This window comes from Pezoporus flaviventris, unplaced genomic scaffold (assembly GCF_033815535.1).
Source record: "Pezoporus flaviventris isolate CSIRO_AGI_PZ_B2104156 unplaced genomic scaffold, CSIRO_AGI_Pfla_v1 ptg000070l, whole genome shotgun sequence".
Taxonomy (NCBI): Eukaryota; Metazoa; Chordata; class Aves; order Psittaciformes; family Psittacidae; genus Pezoporus; species Pezoporus flaviventris.
In genome coordinates this window covers 4373758-4390557 of record NW_026892618.1, presented here as the reverse complement: position 1 = coordinate 4390557, position 16800 = coordinate 4373758, and the positions used below count along the sequence as shown (strand labels likewise).

General features: G+C 40.0%; 1 protein-coding gene across 3 annotated transcripts in view; it reads left to right on the top strand.

Moving 5' to 3' along the window:
- The first annotated feature begins 657 nt into the window (after positions 1 to 657).
- ANKRD50 (ankyrin repeat domain containing 50) overlaps positions 658 to 16800 on the top strand; it is a 41158-nt gene continuing 25015 nt past the window's right edge. Inside the window, exons 1-2 of one of the 3 annotated variants that reach the window (XM_061472166.1) lie at positions 658 to 730; positions 1572 to 2821. In XM_061472166.1, coding sequence (XP_061328150.1) covers positions 2343 to 2821 — 479 coding nt within the window. In that variant the 5' untranslated portion in view covers positions 658 to 730; positions 1572 to 2342. Of the gene's footprint in view, positions 731 to 890; positions 980 to 1026; positions 1048 to 1571; positions 2822 to 16800 lie in introns of those variants that run through there. The other 2 variants (XM_061472167.1, XM_061472168.1) reach the window with 2 other exon arrangements.

Genomic DNA, 16800 nt, shown 5'->3' with positions numbered 1-16800 from the left:
GTTGGGCTGGGAGGCGAGGCGGCCCGCGGCTGGTTTAACGCCCGGGCTTCTCCAGCCCCAACCTCTCCCTTCCAAGTTCCACCGCTCCCGACCGGAGCCGGGGCCGGGGCCAGCTCCCCACAGCACAACAAGGCGGGCGTGCCCGACCCTCCCGTCGGCGGCCGGAGCCGCGCTGCCGCCCCCTTCAGGACCGCGCCGGGACGGTCGCGCCGCCGCGGGCGCTGAAGCGGGGGAGACGAAGGCGGGACGGCCCGCGGAGCCCGGGACAAAGCCCGGGTCGCCGAAGCGACTGGGTGGTGGTGGTGGGGCCGCCGCCCATCTCCCTCCGCCTCGGACTACTTCGTGCCAGATGTTGGAAGGCATCTGGCTCATCCGCAGCCGCACGCGCTGGAGGGGAAAGGGGGCGGGGCCGGGGAGGGGCTGGGGCGGGGCCAGGCCGGGTGGAGGGGGGTTAGGGAGGCGCCGGGGAAAGCACCGGTGTGGTTGAGCGGTGGTGGCGGAGGAGGAGAGGGGTGGTTGTGGGCCTGGAGCGGCGGAGCTGGGCGCCCAGAGGAAGAGGAGGAGCGTGCTTGAGCCGCCGCGGGGAGAGCCTGCAAGGAGCAGCAGCTGCCGGGGCTACGCCGGAGGTGAGCGAGCTAGCGAGCAGCGGGGAGAGGCCCCCTCGCCTGGCCGCGGGTCATGCCTGGTGGTGTCGGCGTTTATGTGGGCCGGGCTGTACCTGCCGGCTGAGGTGAGCATGGGGCTGACACCGGTGCGAGGCGTTGGTAGCGAAGCGGCGGGTGCGGTTCACGGGATCTTTGTGTGGAGCCCGGCGTGTGTGTGCGCTGGGGGTGGGGAGCGAGGACAGGGCGTGTGTGCTCCGCGCCGGGGGCACGGGAAGCAGGGAAGGGCGGGCGGGGAGCCCGCAGCTGCTCGCCTGGCTCGGGAAGGGGATTCAGGGGGAGGCAGTGGGGCAGCCGGGGCGCTGCCGAAGTGACTTGTGAGCCGAGTGTGTGTGTCTGTGCCTCGCTGAGAGGAGCCCGAGCTCGGGGGTGAAGGCCAGCCTGGGTAAAAGGGTTGATTCTGGGGGTCGGAGCTCTGCCGGGGGAAGCGGAGCGGTGACAGGGGAGGGAGGTGCCGGCGGTGCGGGTGTTAAGTCGCGACCCTGGGGCTGCCGGGCGCCCTGCTGCCGGCGAGCCCGGAACAAAGAAGTGTGCGAAGAGCCGGCGGCAGCGATCCCCTGTAAAATAAACTTCAAAAATACCCCTCAGCCGGCAGTAGAAAGATGAGGGGAAGAGAGGATTCGGTGGTGAAGCTTCATTAGGAAGAATGAAGGGGTGTATTCAGTTCTCCGCAGGAGAAAATGCAGGATTCCTGTGGTTTAGAGTCCACTGTCGTATCTGTTTATTGCCATGGGTTTTTTATGTGTGGCTCATCCTAACTTGTCACAACAATTGTCTTTAAAACAGCTTTTAAGATTAATTTAGTAGCAAAAATAATGAGTCCTTGCTTCGTGCTTTGTTGTCTGCGTCTGAAATTGACTGAACTATGACTTGCATGCACGGTTAAAAGTGCTGTCTTCTTTATTTCAGAGCTCTAGGGGAAGATATTGTCTCTTCTGACATCTTTCGATTAAGATACCTGAGAACAGGTTCAGTAAGAATCCAAGTGCCTGGAGAAGACTATTACAAATGTATTGAAATGGGAAGCTGTAAACATTTTTTTTTCCCGTTCTCTGTACTGTGTAAGGAACCTCACCCAGATGCATGAAGTCTGCAAACCTTGCTGTCCAGACTGGCCCTTTTTTAGTAAGTGGTACTTAACCACATTTGTGAGATGTATATAGTACTCTGAAGAAAAATTGCTTTCTCTATAAAATTCCCAGAAGGAACATTTTGTTATGGACAGTTTTTTCTGAATGTATATCCAGTGAGATTAATGCCCAGAACTGAAAGGCATTTAGTATACACTGAAAAGTTGGCTTTCCCTCAATTTTTCCAGATGTATTGTCTCCCCTGTATACTGGGAACACACACCACTGCATAAACCACAGATGCAGCCATGGAGCTGTGTGAACTTCTGAGCCACGTGAGAAGCATTGCTGAGTGTTGGTATCAGATGCTGCTTCACGATGTCAGCTGAGCTGTGATGGTGTTACGTTGACTGTAATGAAGCATACAAATGGAGTGACACCCGTCCTGAGAAGAGGCTGTTAAGTTTTGTGACAACTGATTACCCTAACCGCTGTCAAGTTGTGTGCAGAAGACTTCTCTGTGCAAGACGAATGAGTGTCTCCCTGCTCTGAGATGTTGAAGGTGTACTACTGCTGCTTATGACAAACCAAAGAGAAGAAGCTTTGTAAAATGGCTCAAACCAGCTTACTGCAGGGAAAGCAGTTTTACTGTAGGGAGTGGGTTTTCCACAAGCTTCAGCACTGCCTCCAGGAGAAAGCTAACTGCAGCAGTAGTGTTGCCAGCAAACCATCTCTTGTAGCGAATTCTGGGAATAATACTGGTGTTTTCTCTGGGAAAGGAGCTGCCTGGGGTGTATTGCTGGTAGGAGGGCCCGGGAGTGGGAAGACCGCCCTCTGTACTGAGTTACTCTGGCCAAGTTCAGCTGCAAACCTACAAAGAGGCTTACATCGTCAGGCTCTAGCCTTCCATTTCTGCAGGGCCCAAGACTCTGACACACTGTGTGTCGGAGGGTTTATTAGAGGTTTAGTTACACAGATCTGCCGCAGTGGACTGATCCAGGGATATGAGGACAAGCTAAGAGATCCTGCTATTCAAAGTCTCTTGCAGCCTGGGGAGTGTGAGAGGAACCCTGGTGAAGCATTTAAAAGGTAAAAACTAAATAAATTTTAAAAAACCCTTATTGAAAATAAAACCCAAAGTAAAAAATGCTGGCTTCTGTTTAGGTCTTCCTCCCGAAGAGTCTGTGGTTCAGATGGTTTAAAACATATTTGTTTCATGGTTTGTTATCTCTGTCAGAGCTTGCAGACCTACCATGGAAAAAGTAAGTTTGTCCTTATAGCTGACAAATACTTGCTTTTTAAGCAAAAGTTATTATAAGGGTGAATTTATTTACATTGTGTGTTAATAACCTCAGTTGTAATTGTTCTTTTAGAAAGACTTTAAAGTAGTTGACCTCAGAGTGCAAGATACCTAGTTAGTAATCTTCACATGCCAAAAGGTAGGCCAATTGTTCTTGTTAGACCTGAAACAGACCTTTCAGGGCCCTTGCAAAAGCTTCAGACATCATGCTCTAAAAGGAAACTGGACTAATGGATCTCTGGGTCTTATCCAGCACATCAGTTTTGTGCTTGTCTAAAAATACGTGGTAGGAAAATGTCAATTAACTCCTTATGTTACTTCTCTCAGTATGCACAGATTACATCAAACCTTCCTTGCTACTTATTTTATAAATACCCCGAAGTGTTGAGAGGATCAGAAATTTATCAGGAGGGCTCACCCTGTTCCTTGGAAGGCTTGTCAGCTATCTAAGATGAATGAAGTTTTTTATTTTTTATTTTTTTGTTTTACTTGGTGTTCCCTAACAAACCAAAGTCTCTTGAGTGTGTCACTGGGAATTTTCATTTCTGTAAGGATACTAATATGTCTGTAAGAGTGTATAACCCTAGATGGCTCAGAACAGTCTGCTGTCTTGAGTGCAGCTTTCCCAAGCACGTGTCTATTTGGTCTTTATTCCTTTGGGTCACAATGGAGGAAAATTCAGAAAGGAGAAGGCTTGTCTCTAGCAACAGAGCTTCAACTGATTGCGTTGCCAGTATACAATTTCACTGCAATGTTGGTTAAACTAAAGTTCTTTAGGTTTGTATAGAGATACTTTTTGCAGTACTTGAGGGTTTACTGGATGGTGTTTGCAGTATAAAAAAAATCCTGACCCTTTTTCTTTTTTTTTTTCCCCTTACTACTAACAGTATGTAAACAAGTACTGAGGTTGAGCTGTAGTGCTTGCTTACATTGTCATGGTGGTGTAAAAGAGCCTTCTGGGTCTGATGGCTGTTATGTCCTTGCCCACTGAATAAACAGGATGTGTGTCTACATTGTTCTCAGTGTAGTGTCTTAAAACAAAGTCTAAACCAAGGCTAATTCTGGAGTTTTTTTTGTTTGTTGCTAAGTGGAGATGTGATGTGTAGCAGCTATATAGGTCCTAATTTCAGAAGTATTAAGCCCTCTCAATTTCTAATGATTTAAAACTGAGTGAAATTAAGGGTCTATAAATTGAGTAGGAGCCTGGCCATCTAGCTTTAGGCAGTCTTTGAAAATCAGGGAAGTGGATTAATCTGGTGAGTAAGAGCCTGTTTATGTTTAGAAGTCCATTAGAAGGAAATCTTACTAATTTGGTACAGGCAAGTTCTCTCCAAGAGCTGGAATCCTTTCTCTGTCCTAAACATGATTGCCTTACTGTGACGAGCAGGAGTTGGGTAAATGTCTTTAGACAAAAATGCAATATAGAAATATGAAAGATATTTGGGAGTCAGTCAGCCTTTGAGATAGGTACTTTTTATGAACACTGGGTTCAATGATGGGTTGGTTGAGTATTTAGGTCAATATACAGCTTTCTTGATTTTTCTACTGGAAAAATAAAATATGACACAACATCTGGTGCTGGTCTTTCTCAAATTTTGCAGCAGTGACTGTGAACTCTTACTATGCTAAAATTACTTACATTGTAGCACAACAGTTTCAGTGAAGATTTTTCTTTCTTTATTTTTGGTTCTTCATGTATTCCCTTGCTGCCCACCTACCCTGATCTCCTGCTCTCAAAAGCAGCTGTGGTAGATTGTGTTCATTCTCACGTTTCAGATTTGAGGGAGGTGAGGTGTTAGAGACAAGGTGTTATACTGGGAATATAAGTTTTCAGCACTGTGGAAGGGGACCAGGAGATGGCTGTTGACAGCAGTTCTGTGAGCTTGTTCTGCTGCCTGTATGATACAATCACTGTCCACAAACCAGAGGAACTTGGGAAATCCCTTCCCACCATCAAAAACCTCAATCATGTGTTAATTGAACTTTTTAAAATATATATAATGCATGTGAGAAATGTTTAACAAAAATGCAACTTAGTATTTTTTCATGATTTCAGAGACTTGGAGCTGAATGCTTCACTATTCTTGTCTGGTGTGTTTATGCTTTCTGTTCAGTGAGAGCTGTTGTAATGTGAAATGAGTTCTAGGAAGACTTAACCGTCAGCTGATTGCCTTTCATATTGTGTAAAGGCACTGAAACAGCATAAAGTTCTCGTCTCAATCTCCATTGATTTTTACCTTATTTTAACTTACTTAGTAGAAGGGAAAGATCTTTCTTTAAGGACACTGTCAAATTTTTGCTCTGCTTTGCACGACTGCTCTGGGCCCAGCTTGTATTCATGGCCTAAAATGGAATGACTTCTCTTCAAAAGTGCTGAACAAGATTACACCATTCTATTTTTGTGCTAATTGTTCTAGAAATAGTCAGAAAGAAAAACTTTTAAATGGCATGTAACATGCCAGCTTATAAACAACATAAATTTCACTAGTTAAAATAGTGAATCTTTTTCTGAAGAATGCTTTTTAAATAAGCTTTCAGCAACTGATAGTCATAGTGATACATGTGCAGGTGATGACGTGTAGAGTTAAGACTTTTCTCCTGTTTGGATGTCTTCTCTTAAAAAATTCTCTTGTATTTTTAATCTTAACATGCCCTAAAAATTCTTTCAGGGGCAGGTCTTACAGATTTGAAGAGCTGCAAGGGGTGATCTGTACAAACAGATTTAACAAGCATTTGTTGCTGCACTGGCAGCTGAGAGAGAGAACTGATACTTGCAGCACCGCTTCTGAGGCAATTTTCTTCTCACATGTGCATTACTGGAGCAGAAAGCAGTCTTAAATGTAAGGGAGAATGCTGAAGCCTCACTTTCAAATTTTAGGTGAAAGTGAAGCAGAAAGCATAAAGTAAATTGCAGTGTTACAAATTCCAAAAGTAAGAAAAAAATGTGTTAAACTGAAAGAACTGTATTAAAAAAGTCTATTAGGCTATTCTTATCTATTTAAATATAAGAGTCAAAATCTGAATAACCCAAATTTTGCAGTACTTTCTTTAGGGTTGCAAATAGGGTTTATACTGGTTTTGCTGCAGCAAGTTTATACCTCCAGCGGTTAGAAGTACAGGCACATATTAGTTATCCAAGGCCATGAGGACATAGAGGAACTCTGGTATAAGCCAAGAAATTTGTGCAAAGTAGTCTGTAAAAAGACATTTACCCTTACGATTGCGGTTTACCTTTTTCGGACAAAGGAGATGTCATTAAACACCTTCAGACAGCAAAGAAAGGCACATAGTTCCTGTTGTGCTGGTTAGAATTAGTGGTAGAAGGCAGAGCTTGATAAATTCACAGCCCAGAAAGTGAATTTTACAGGAAGGGTAGACCTGAGTTTACCCTGCAGATTAATGGCTGTGAAAGAAGTCAACTCTGAGTTTCAAACGCATTCATAACTAGAGCTCCTGAGCCAGTTTCAGAGAATTCAGAGATAGAACATGTCTGTTAAATAACATTGTTTTTCAACTTGCACTAAACACGTTTAGTTTTTGTTGGTCTTGTACAAACTTAAATCACCCCAAAATGATAAATTTCCACATCTCCCAGAAGGTTGATGCAAATGAAACTGCTTTACTGTCCCTCACAGCTGAAATCTCCTGCTGTCTTCTGCATGTCTTTTCAAGAAACTTCAAAGCTTGTGAGACTTCTCACATACTTATTTCTCACATATTGAATTTGGGTCAGTGATGTTCAAGTGTGATTTACTTGCAAAGTGTCCTAGAACTTTATTACTAAAGTATTTCTAATACAATTGCTTTAATGTAAGATGGTCTGATCAAAGAGACTTTTACTGGGGAGAAAATGATGTTATGAATTCAGATTTCCACTTACTTGCATTGCTGGAATTGCATCTTTATGCACGTAGCCATCCCTGGTTGGTAGGGAGCCAAGAAAAGAACAATTTAAAAAAGAATAAAAAAGAACTGCTGAACAAATTTCAGCATAGAACTTCATAGAATTTCTCTCAAGCTGATGTTGCATCTTCTCTACCAAAGATGAATATAGAGGAAACTATGACCCTGACAAAAAGGATACCTAAGTACAAAAAGGACACCAGATTTCTTTCTTTTTTTATGCGCACTGGTGCTAAATTCAGTGTTGTTCCTTTTACGGGTAGTGCTCTGTAAGGGTGTACTAAGTATCTGTGGTATAGCTCCTGTGTGTCTGTGTGCGCAACAGATTTGCGTTGCAACGGAACGTGACCAATAATGTTAAGTGATAGATAAAGTAAAGCAGTTTTATAGTTCTCTAGAATGCACAAATATCTGTAGGCTTGATGTAAAACGTGTGAGAGGTCGTATAAAGTTTTATGCTGACTGTGAGTTTGAAGCAGGGGTTTATGTTGATTAGAATTGAAAGCTGCCTTCTATGAGTCATTCATTTGGACAGCATTAAAGTACAACAGATCTTGTGCCAGTAGCTGTTATCTGTGTAATGATACTGCTACCTGTTTGGAGGAAAGCTCCAAAGGATCGAGCGTCTAGTGTTTTGTGTTTGGCAGTATGATAGAAGTCTCATTAACACCAGAATTCAGTGCAAAAAAAACTAGGATTGTCAACCAATGCTAACAAGCATTTCCTCTCCTCACTGCCCCACCCCCGGTCTGGCCCTTCAGCTGCATTTGCTTTCCATGCAGCTGATTTTTTTCTTTTTTTCTTCCCTTTCTCTAAAAAGAGTAGTGTATCGTCAGAAAGTTGCAGACTGTAGGTGATTGAGAGAGCTTTTACCCGTACGTAAATGGTAAGGGGCAATGAGTCTTATTTCAAGTTCTGAATTGTTTGTCTGATAATGTAGAAAAATGCAGGTTTGTTTAGCAAATATTCTGTGACTCTTGTCTGCAGTACTGAAATACCATTTTTCTTGCCATTTAGTTAGCATAGACGAAGGAACAGGTTTAGAAATTGAGTTGTATGCAATAACAGATGAAATGTGAAGAAGCTGTTCTTTTTACAACTCCTTGTACGATCTTTGAAGCCAGTAATATAATTAAAATTATCATGGATTGTGTGGGCTTCATTGAACAATAAATTAGTGAGCTTTTCACTGTTTCAGAATAGCTCATTCTTAATCATAATAACTTAAGTGAGTTTTGAAGTAATTCTGAGAAGTTGAAGGCCAGGTTCTCTTTAGTTCTTGCCTTTCTCTTTTTATTATTTCCCTCTTTTAACTGTTTACTGCATTGTCTTTAGCTAACAAAGTTTCAAATCAACTTTAATTAGGGTATCCTAACTTTCATAGGTTTAGCCTTTGATACTTTACACTACGAACTTTGAGTTTTCCTTGCCAGTGAATTAGCCACAGTACATACTTCTGCTACTGGTTTGGTGTGTTTTTTTTTTTGCTTTTTTTTTTGTTTGTTTTTGTTTCTTGGTGTTTTTTTTTTTTTTTTAAATGAAATGCATTTAGTAGAAGTTTGGGTTTACCATGAGTTCAGGAGGAATTGAAATAAAAGATACACTGAGAGGCAACGCATTGGTGATGTTTATGGATACCTGAGCTTGGACTACTGGAATCTTTGTAAGCTGCTGGGATTTCTTTCAATTTATGACACTAGTAATTAAGTATTAATCTTTTTCATAGAAAAGAAATACCTTGAATTTTCTCATCCAAGTCTGAAGTGTCTGGAAGTTATCTACATCTCCTTTCTTCTGAAAAGGGCTGCATTTCTCTCTGCTTCTGCAGCTCCAATACAGTCTTGGTAGCTGTAGCTTTGCAGCGGTAACAAGGAGGACGTGAACATAGATCTTGTCAGACGCCATAATTTCACAGAGCTGCAATTGGCAGAAACTAAGCCAAGGGCTAACTGTATCCTGTTTCATGTGAAGAAAGATCTGAATGCATAATAATTAATTTCCAAGTCCCTTTAAAGAAGAAAGTTCTTAAACTTTCAGTGTGTTTATTCATTTACCACGTGTAAAGTTCAAATGCGTGACTGATTTTGACCTCGAAAGAGAAGATTGGAAGGGAACCTCAGAAAATCAAGTCCACCATCACCTTTACCAGGCAGAAGAAGCCAAGTCTGTTGATTAGAGATGCTTGCTTCATCCTCTCTTATGCTTCACAATGCTTATCAGAAAAAAATTTCCATATGTCTAACCTGAAGTTTATTTTCTTGCTGTAATCTAAGCTTGTTACTATAGAGACTTGGAGATTAGATGCTTTCTTTCCTTTTGGATAAAACCTTTTACATATTTGAATAATGCTTTATTCTCTTTTGTCTCATCTTTAAATAATTCTGACTTGCTAGTCTTTCCTCAGAGGTTGTACCTAAGATGTGACATTAAAAAAATCTTTTAGCTAAATACAGGTTTCTGAATTTAAAAGGAATTTTTCCTAGCAATGCTTCAGATGTGTAAATATACAACATTGTACTTCTGTAGTTTCCCAGAATTTTGTACATTCCTACATCTTTCACTTATGCTTGACTAGAATCCTGAAGCTAGTTGGATCCTAGCCCAGAGAAGCTTGATCTGGTACAAGATTGAATTTTACTTTTAGTAGGAGCCACAGCCATTTTCAGCTAAAAACAAGCTCATTTCAGTTAACAGCAAGCTGGTGCATGTTAGGTGCCTTTTTGGTGACTTCCTGGGGTGCATTGATGGGTTGTTCAAGATCTCAGCAACTACAGCATGCCAAAGAAGTGCAAGCAGTATTCTAGTGAGGGAGGTTCTCCATGGTCTCTCCCATGTAGTCTTGTGCCTGTTTGTAGACTCAGTTTGAGATTCTGCAGACGTTGGGTGTTGGAATGACAAGCTCTTGATTCTGCATGATTTAATGCTAGATTCATGAAAAGATCCTAATTTCTCTGCTTTTTGAAAAACTTGAGGCTGTCAAACCTAGTCATGCCAAAACATAAGGAGTCCGTGCCTCTGTTTTCACTGTCAGTACTATGCACTCAATCATAATGGAATAATTACAATTTGATTTTAGTATCATATTTCTGGTGATGAAAGTTTGCGTCAAATAATACGTACATTCAACATGAAGTGGCTGAGGTATTTTTTTAATTTAAAAAATCTATTCCTGTGGATTCCATCAGAAAGACTGGGCAGTTTTACAGGCTTTAGCTCCCTTGTAGACTAATCCTCCCATATGGAGTCTTACACTTAGTGGTTGTGTATTGAGAGATATAAAATATTTAAAAGCTATGTAGACAGGCTATACAGCACAAAGCCTTTTACAACTCTATAAGAAGCAGCTCCATGTAAGCTGATAGCTGCAAGATGAAAAGATCTCTTGAGATTTAATGAAGAAAAGTGGTGCCCAAGCCAGTCTGCATGAAAGAAGCAAAGAACAGTAAAAAAAAAAATAAATATTGTGTTGAACCCTAATACTGTCTCTCTTGCAGTGGTGTACTGTGATGATGTGAACTACTACAAGTGTATTGATGCTAAATGTGTGGTAAAATGCTACTTGTCTTCAGTGTAGCTTACTTGTTACAGTAGCTCAAGTAATTATAAATACTGTTTCTGTGCTGACTTTCACTTTTGTGTGATATTTGTTAATTTATAAGTATTTATGTATTTTTCATGTATATTATAGAGACTTCTAGTAAATACATTTGTCTACATTTTAATTATTCACTAACATGATTTATTTTATACTCAAAAGTGATAGAGCCAAAACACTGACTGAAAATCAGACCAATTCATGAGTGAGATGAGAAACTGTTTGTTTTGCACAAGATATTAAAAAGAATCTGCCACTTCAGTTTGTATTTCCAGCTCACTGAAAGTGAAGTTGCAGGATGTAAACTAGTGTTTCATAAACTCACTGTCGTGAGAGCATCTTGATTCTGATGGGGCTTCTGTTTCCTAGTATGTATGTGTAATGTGTAACTGATGCTTTAAACTTTCAGCTGATGTTGGGTTTCATAGAAGACATTATGTTCTGGTGCTCTCTAGATTATTAGAAAGTTGAGCATTGCCTGAAACTTAAGTACTTTGTGGTATGTTTCTCTGTAGGCTTTTCGTTTAAATCCATAGAGTTAACAGGTCACATAGCAACAGTTAGTGTTTCTGCAAGAGCAAGTTGTGTGTTCTTCTTTCATTCTATGGAAGTACTGCATATAGACTGAACATAATACCATTTAAGGTTTTAACCTTTTCAGTTTAAATTACCATAAGAAAGTTTCCCTAAGGCATTTTAATAATGTCAACTTACATAGACCTTTTTGTCTTCTACTTCTATAGGCATTAACATTTTGCCTTTAATCTATGTGGCTCAGTCTTAAACCTTACAGGTTTTCCTGTAAGCTGTTTAGTTAGGTGTAGCTTCATGGCAACTCTCACTTGTTAATTATTTCCCTTCCCTCCAGTTTTCTATGCACATGTTCATAGCTTGTGCAGGGGTTTAAGTTTCTTTTCTTTTCTTCCTTTTTAATGAAAAAATGAAAAGGATTTGGAGGATTGTGAAGTAGAAAGGACTTAGTGTGTCTAATATACTGGGGAAAGATAGGATTGAAATATCGCCTCCTGAAAGTGTTAGTGAAGCAATGCATTGAAGAGGTTTCAGTTTCTTCTGCTTGATGATGTGTACAATACACAAGGAATGGTGAGAAATCTTCCATCTTTGTCTAGGAACAGCATTTACGGCTCCTAGAAGAATCACCGCTCAAAAAGAAACAATTTGGAAAAAAGGCAAGTGTGATGACAAAAAACCACTTAATTATGTTGAGGTAAGGGTTGAGTCATAGATGGGTATTCAGAGGTATTGCAGAGGAGTTGCTGCAAAGAATGAGTGGGTGCATAGGTTCCTAGTATACTTGATGACATCAAAATGTGATAGGATAGCATGAAAGAAGAACTGATAATGAGATCAAGAAGGGAAGGTAAATGGGGAAATTTATGTAGCTGATGAAGTGAAAGGGGCAAAACAATTGCAACCAAAGTCCTCTCTTATGTTGCATGTTTGCAGACGCCTTCACACAAAGCAAGGACCAAGCAGTCTTTGTTGTTGATAGAAGATGATGCTGTTGATTAAATTGGCAGGAGTGGGAGGAAGAATGGGAACAAAGGATCATACGTGAGTGGACTTGCAGTTCATGGCCCATTAACAATGTCTTTTTTTGGGGGGGGGGGGGGGGGGAAGTGTAGTTTGTTGTTTGGTTTTTTTTTTTCTTTAGTGGGTTTGGTTTTGGGGGGCTTTTTTTGGGGGGTGGTGGTTTTTTTCTTATGTACTTATAAGAGTTAGTAATACTGGTGCTTGGGAAAGGAGAGAGAAGCATCTGGCTGCACAGATGCAAGCTTGGGTGCTAAAGATCTGTGATATCTTGTAGATACCACAGTGAAAGAGATTAAGAGGAAAGGGGCATGGCAGCATCCTATTTAAGGTCATTTGAAGAATAGGCTGGAAGAAACAGAAAAGTGATCAGAAGCTCTAGGTTGGTTAAGGAGAATACCAGCATTATAGAGATGACAGTAATGGGCAACTCTAAATGAACCTCAGGAGGAAAATCTATTAAGAATTGGATTACACCATGGTTTACATCTTAAAGCAGTTAATTAATAAGTCTTGGTTTAACTACATTAGCTCTCCTGCAGCAATGGTGAGCGTGATACGGTCACTGAGCTATCTGTCCTTTCTCTGCATGAAGCAGAGTTCAACAGGACATTGGAAAAAAGCCCTACAGGTAAAGTGTGGCTAATCCATTATAGGAAAATCGTGTCATGTATGAGTTACCCTAAATTAGCAAAGAAGTATGAACTCTTCCTTCTCTAACAGGTGGAAACTTAAGTAGTCAATAATGCAGTGAGTTTAAGTAGGAAGAATGTTAACCAGCTCTTCTCTGATATTCCCTCACTGTTGCAGTGGTGTACATGATGGTAGTGGTACCAAGACACATTAGTCTTGATTAATCTAGAAACACTTTGATGAACTTTCTAAACTTTTTCTCACTCCATTGACAGTAGCATGCACCAGTTTATTTCCAGTTGCTTTATTCTGTATTGGAGCATTGCCACTTCCCTTGCTTCAGCCTCATTCACTTACTTTTTCTTAGAAAATGAAGAAAAAACACATTATTTTTTCCCCAAAAGGTTGTAGCAGATACTGTACATTCACATTAAGTTTGACTTTTATGACTTCAGGTGTATTTTTTTTCCTTGGTACCTTGTTGTTTTAAATTATGATAAAGTTGCCATCCGCAGTAAACATTTTATATGTAAATTGTTGGGGGGAGAGGAGGAGGCTTTTGTTACTTCTTCCGTTGTAGTTATGTCTAAAAATAAATCTTACTAAATATAAAGCTGTAGAATCAGTTCCAAAGTGAAATGCACCACTGCTGTAAGATAATAGAATCAGGTTCACATGGTGCTAGCCTAACAATGTGTTTTAAAGTAAATTACAGAGAAGATACAGAAAGGATCAACAGGAGATTTACAGTCAAATTAAGAGCAACTGTATCTGCTTGGGGCTGGGGAAGGAAAATAATCCACAAACCAGAAGGTAACTAATACAGACCAAGAGTGACGCATGAGGAACATATGCTGTGAATTCTTCTTTGGGGAGTTTGGGAGAATAATTTTGAATGGGACACATGAAAGATACTCCATCTGTTGCCTCTTCAGCCAAGATAATGCAATGAAAGGTTAGGATAGTCCCTTTACTTGAGAAAATAAGATTGAAAAAGATACATGGCAGTGCAAACATAGGAGGAAAGCTATCTTAAGTGCTTGACTAGTAAGGTAGAATCTTAACAGCTTTTCTTCTGGTATTTGTGCAGAGGATTTTCTGAACATGAGGTTGGACAGTATAATCCTGCAATTAGTTCAACAGTTGAAGTGTGGGGTGCTTTGTGATGATGTGCAAGAAATGAGAAAGGCAGGTAGAGAGTAACTAGATCAGGGTATGATCAAGACTTCAAAAGGTATATTGTTTGTCTTGGTTTCCTAAAGAAACAGCTTACTGCTGAAATAACCTCTTCTTTGTGCTTTGTGCTTGGATTTTTGCTGAGTTCTGGTTGTTTTTTCTTTTTTATTTATTATTCTATTTTGGAATCAAATGCATATGACAGATTTAATTAATTTGGGAGTTAACTGAACTGTAGTAATAAAGGTGACTGTACCATGTGCATTGTGCTATTGTCTTTTGTTACACACATGGAATAATAGAACATTGGACTGGCTGGACAGTAGGCTAGAATATATCCTGACAAAAACCACATTATTAAATACATTCAGTGCAGTTTTCTACCAGTCTCATCTGTTTGGGGTATTTTTTTGTTTCTGTTTTTGTGGCTAACATTTCTCTCATGTCAACAATATAATTGTATACATAGAAAGCAATATCTGTTACTTCAGTTACATTTATGCTCTTCATAAATGCAGGCAGAGGGAACGGGTTTGCTTATCTTCAAAACGTGAAATGATACCAATGAATTCAAATGCCTGTAAAAGCTACAAGAATTTCAGTTCAGGTGTAAGCTGGTGTGTTCAGAGCTGGTGTGTTCAGATAACACTGCTCATAGAAGAAGAAACGTTTTTGTCTCACAAATAATAATTTTTGTATGGCTGGGGAACCAGGTAGTTAAAGAAAGCAGAAGAGACTATGTATTTCACTTGCTGTAAGTTTGGTTCTGTAAATTATTTAAAACTAACTTTAATATACTCTGTTGCATATATAAACTTGTTAGTTTTCTTATTGTCGTACTCCACTTCTACATGTTGCATTTCAACCACAGACTGCTGAATATTTACAAAATAGGTTGTTATCTTAACTTCACAGGTATAGAAAATATGGTGCAGTAAAGGTAATTCTCTCATTTCATCTAGTAATAGTTTTCAGTGAGTCTGATTTGATGCTTTCATCTCCTGCATTTGATGTAAAGTGGACTTTCTTTGGCACCCCCTAACTTGATCTTTTGTTTTTCTTAAAAAAGAAATTGAGTTGTGGAAACAATGAGAATTTCATTGATGCTTAATACAAAGAAAAGCAGTGTTTTGTTGGTGGTGGTGTTTTGGTTTTTTTTCCTCTAATAAAAGACAGCTTTTAAACTACACTTGGTGGCTGATAGATTCCAGGAGTTAATATAAATGAGACCAGCTTAAAAGAACTGGTGGTGGAGGAGGAGAGGAAATAAGGTTATTCACGTAGGGTCATGGGATGGACAAGGAGGAGGATAAGCGAGGTACTAATCAAATGCCTTAGGTATCTTTATACTGATGGAAAAAAGGTATGGGGTAAGCAAGCAGAACTGGAAATATTAGTACAGAGTCAAGACTGACTTAAATGCTCTGAAAGATCCGTCAGGATAACTTGTAAAACTGGTATGTCTAAAAAAAAAAGAAAAAGTAGGTTGGTCAGGAGTAGTTTTGTCTGCTTGTAGTTCTAGAATAAAGAAGTTTAAGCCATTGAAAAATCTGTGAATAAAAGATATACACCACACATGGGACCTATTTAAAGGCTTGTTGTTACCTTTTATGGACTGTAGATAAGACTACCTACTGACTACCTTAATTAGACCATACGTGTATGTAAGAGTTACCTGCTATGGCATAGTAATTGTCAGTAACAGAGAGATTCCCACACCTTTAAACTGTGTCTTTCCTAAATACACGTGCTTTACTCTACCAAACAAGCAAGATCAAGTAAGCTGAACTTCTTTAAAATATCAAATGGAATTATTCAAAGCATAGAATTTGAACAATAATGTCTATGTAGCTGAAAAATTGGAACAAAACCAACAGGAAATGAATATCAGCTGGGAAAGCATGATATAAGTGAGACTGTCAATGACCTTATTTCTAATGTCAGAGGACAAAATAGCTAGTGGGAAGACATGAATTTGCTTCAATCAGATTGGAAAGAACCAGCTGAGAAAATCGTAGACACCTTTTGGGGACAGTGACTGAAATGATTTTAAATACTTGATGTTCAGAAGAGGAGGAGAAAGAAGGGCAAAATAAAAGCAGTGGATTTGGAGATACTGGTGACCTCAGATTATTTGTGGCTGAGATTTTATGAAGACAAGTATAATGAAATTAGCTGGAAAGAACACTGATGTCTCAAAGCAGTATATGAAATGTCCATTATAGTGAAACTGAGCTATTCATCGTGTGTATTAAGCACTAGGAGGAAGGCTGCAGAAAAAAAGTAGATCAGCTACTGAATGTGAAAACAAAAGAGTGAGGTGTGAATAATGGCAAACTGAAAGTTGAAGGTGCATTGGTCATGTTTGTTTGGTGATAAATAACTTCATATGTACATTAGCAGGAGGAAGACAGTATCCACCAATTGTTGGTCTGCTGGTCCCTGGGGAGGAAAAACTCATAGCACTGGCAAACCTAAAACGTGCAATGCTTGATTATTTGCCCTTTCTTAAAAATAGTCATTTTGCAGTCAGCTAACATAGTTAAAACTAGCAACGAAGATGTAGGATTACAGAAAACCGTAGCCTAGCCAAAAAAAACCCAAAGCAAAAAACAAAACAAAACCAACAGAAGAATAAGCAACATAGAGTATATGAGATGTTTTCAAAATGTTCAGCCTATGAACTGTTACTGTCATGAAAGAACAGGTTATCAGGATGGGTGAAAATTCAGACTTGAAAGAAAAAGATGTGTATTTAGTGCCTTGCTTTAAAAAAGGACAGAAAGGTGTGGGGAATTAGAAGTGTGTCAATTGAAATAAAAAAATGCCAGAACAAATAATTAGACAAACTATTTGCAAGCCACTGGAAGGTAACAGAGTTGAAAAACAGCTAACATGGCGTGTCATGGC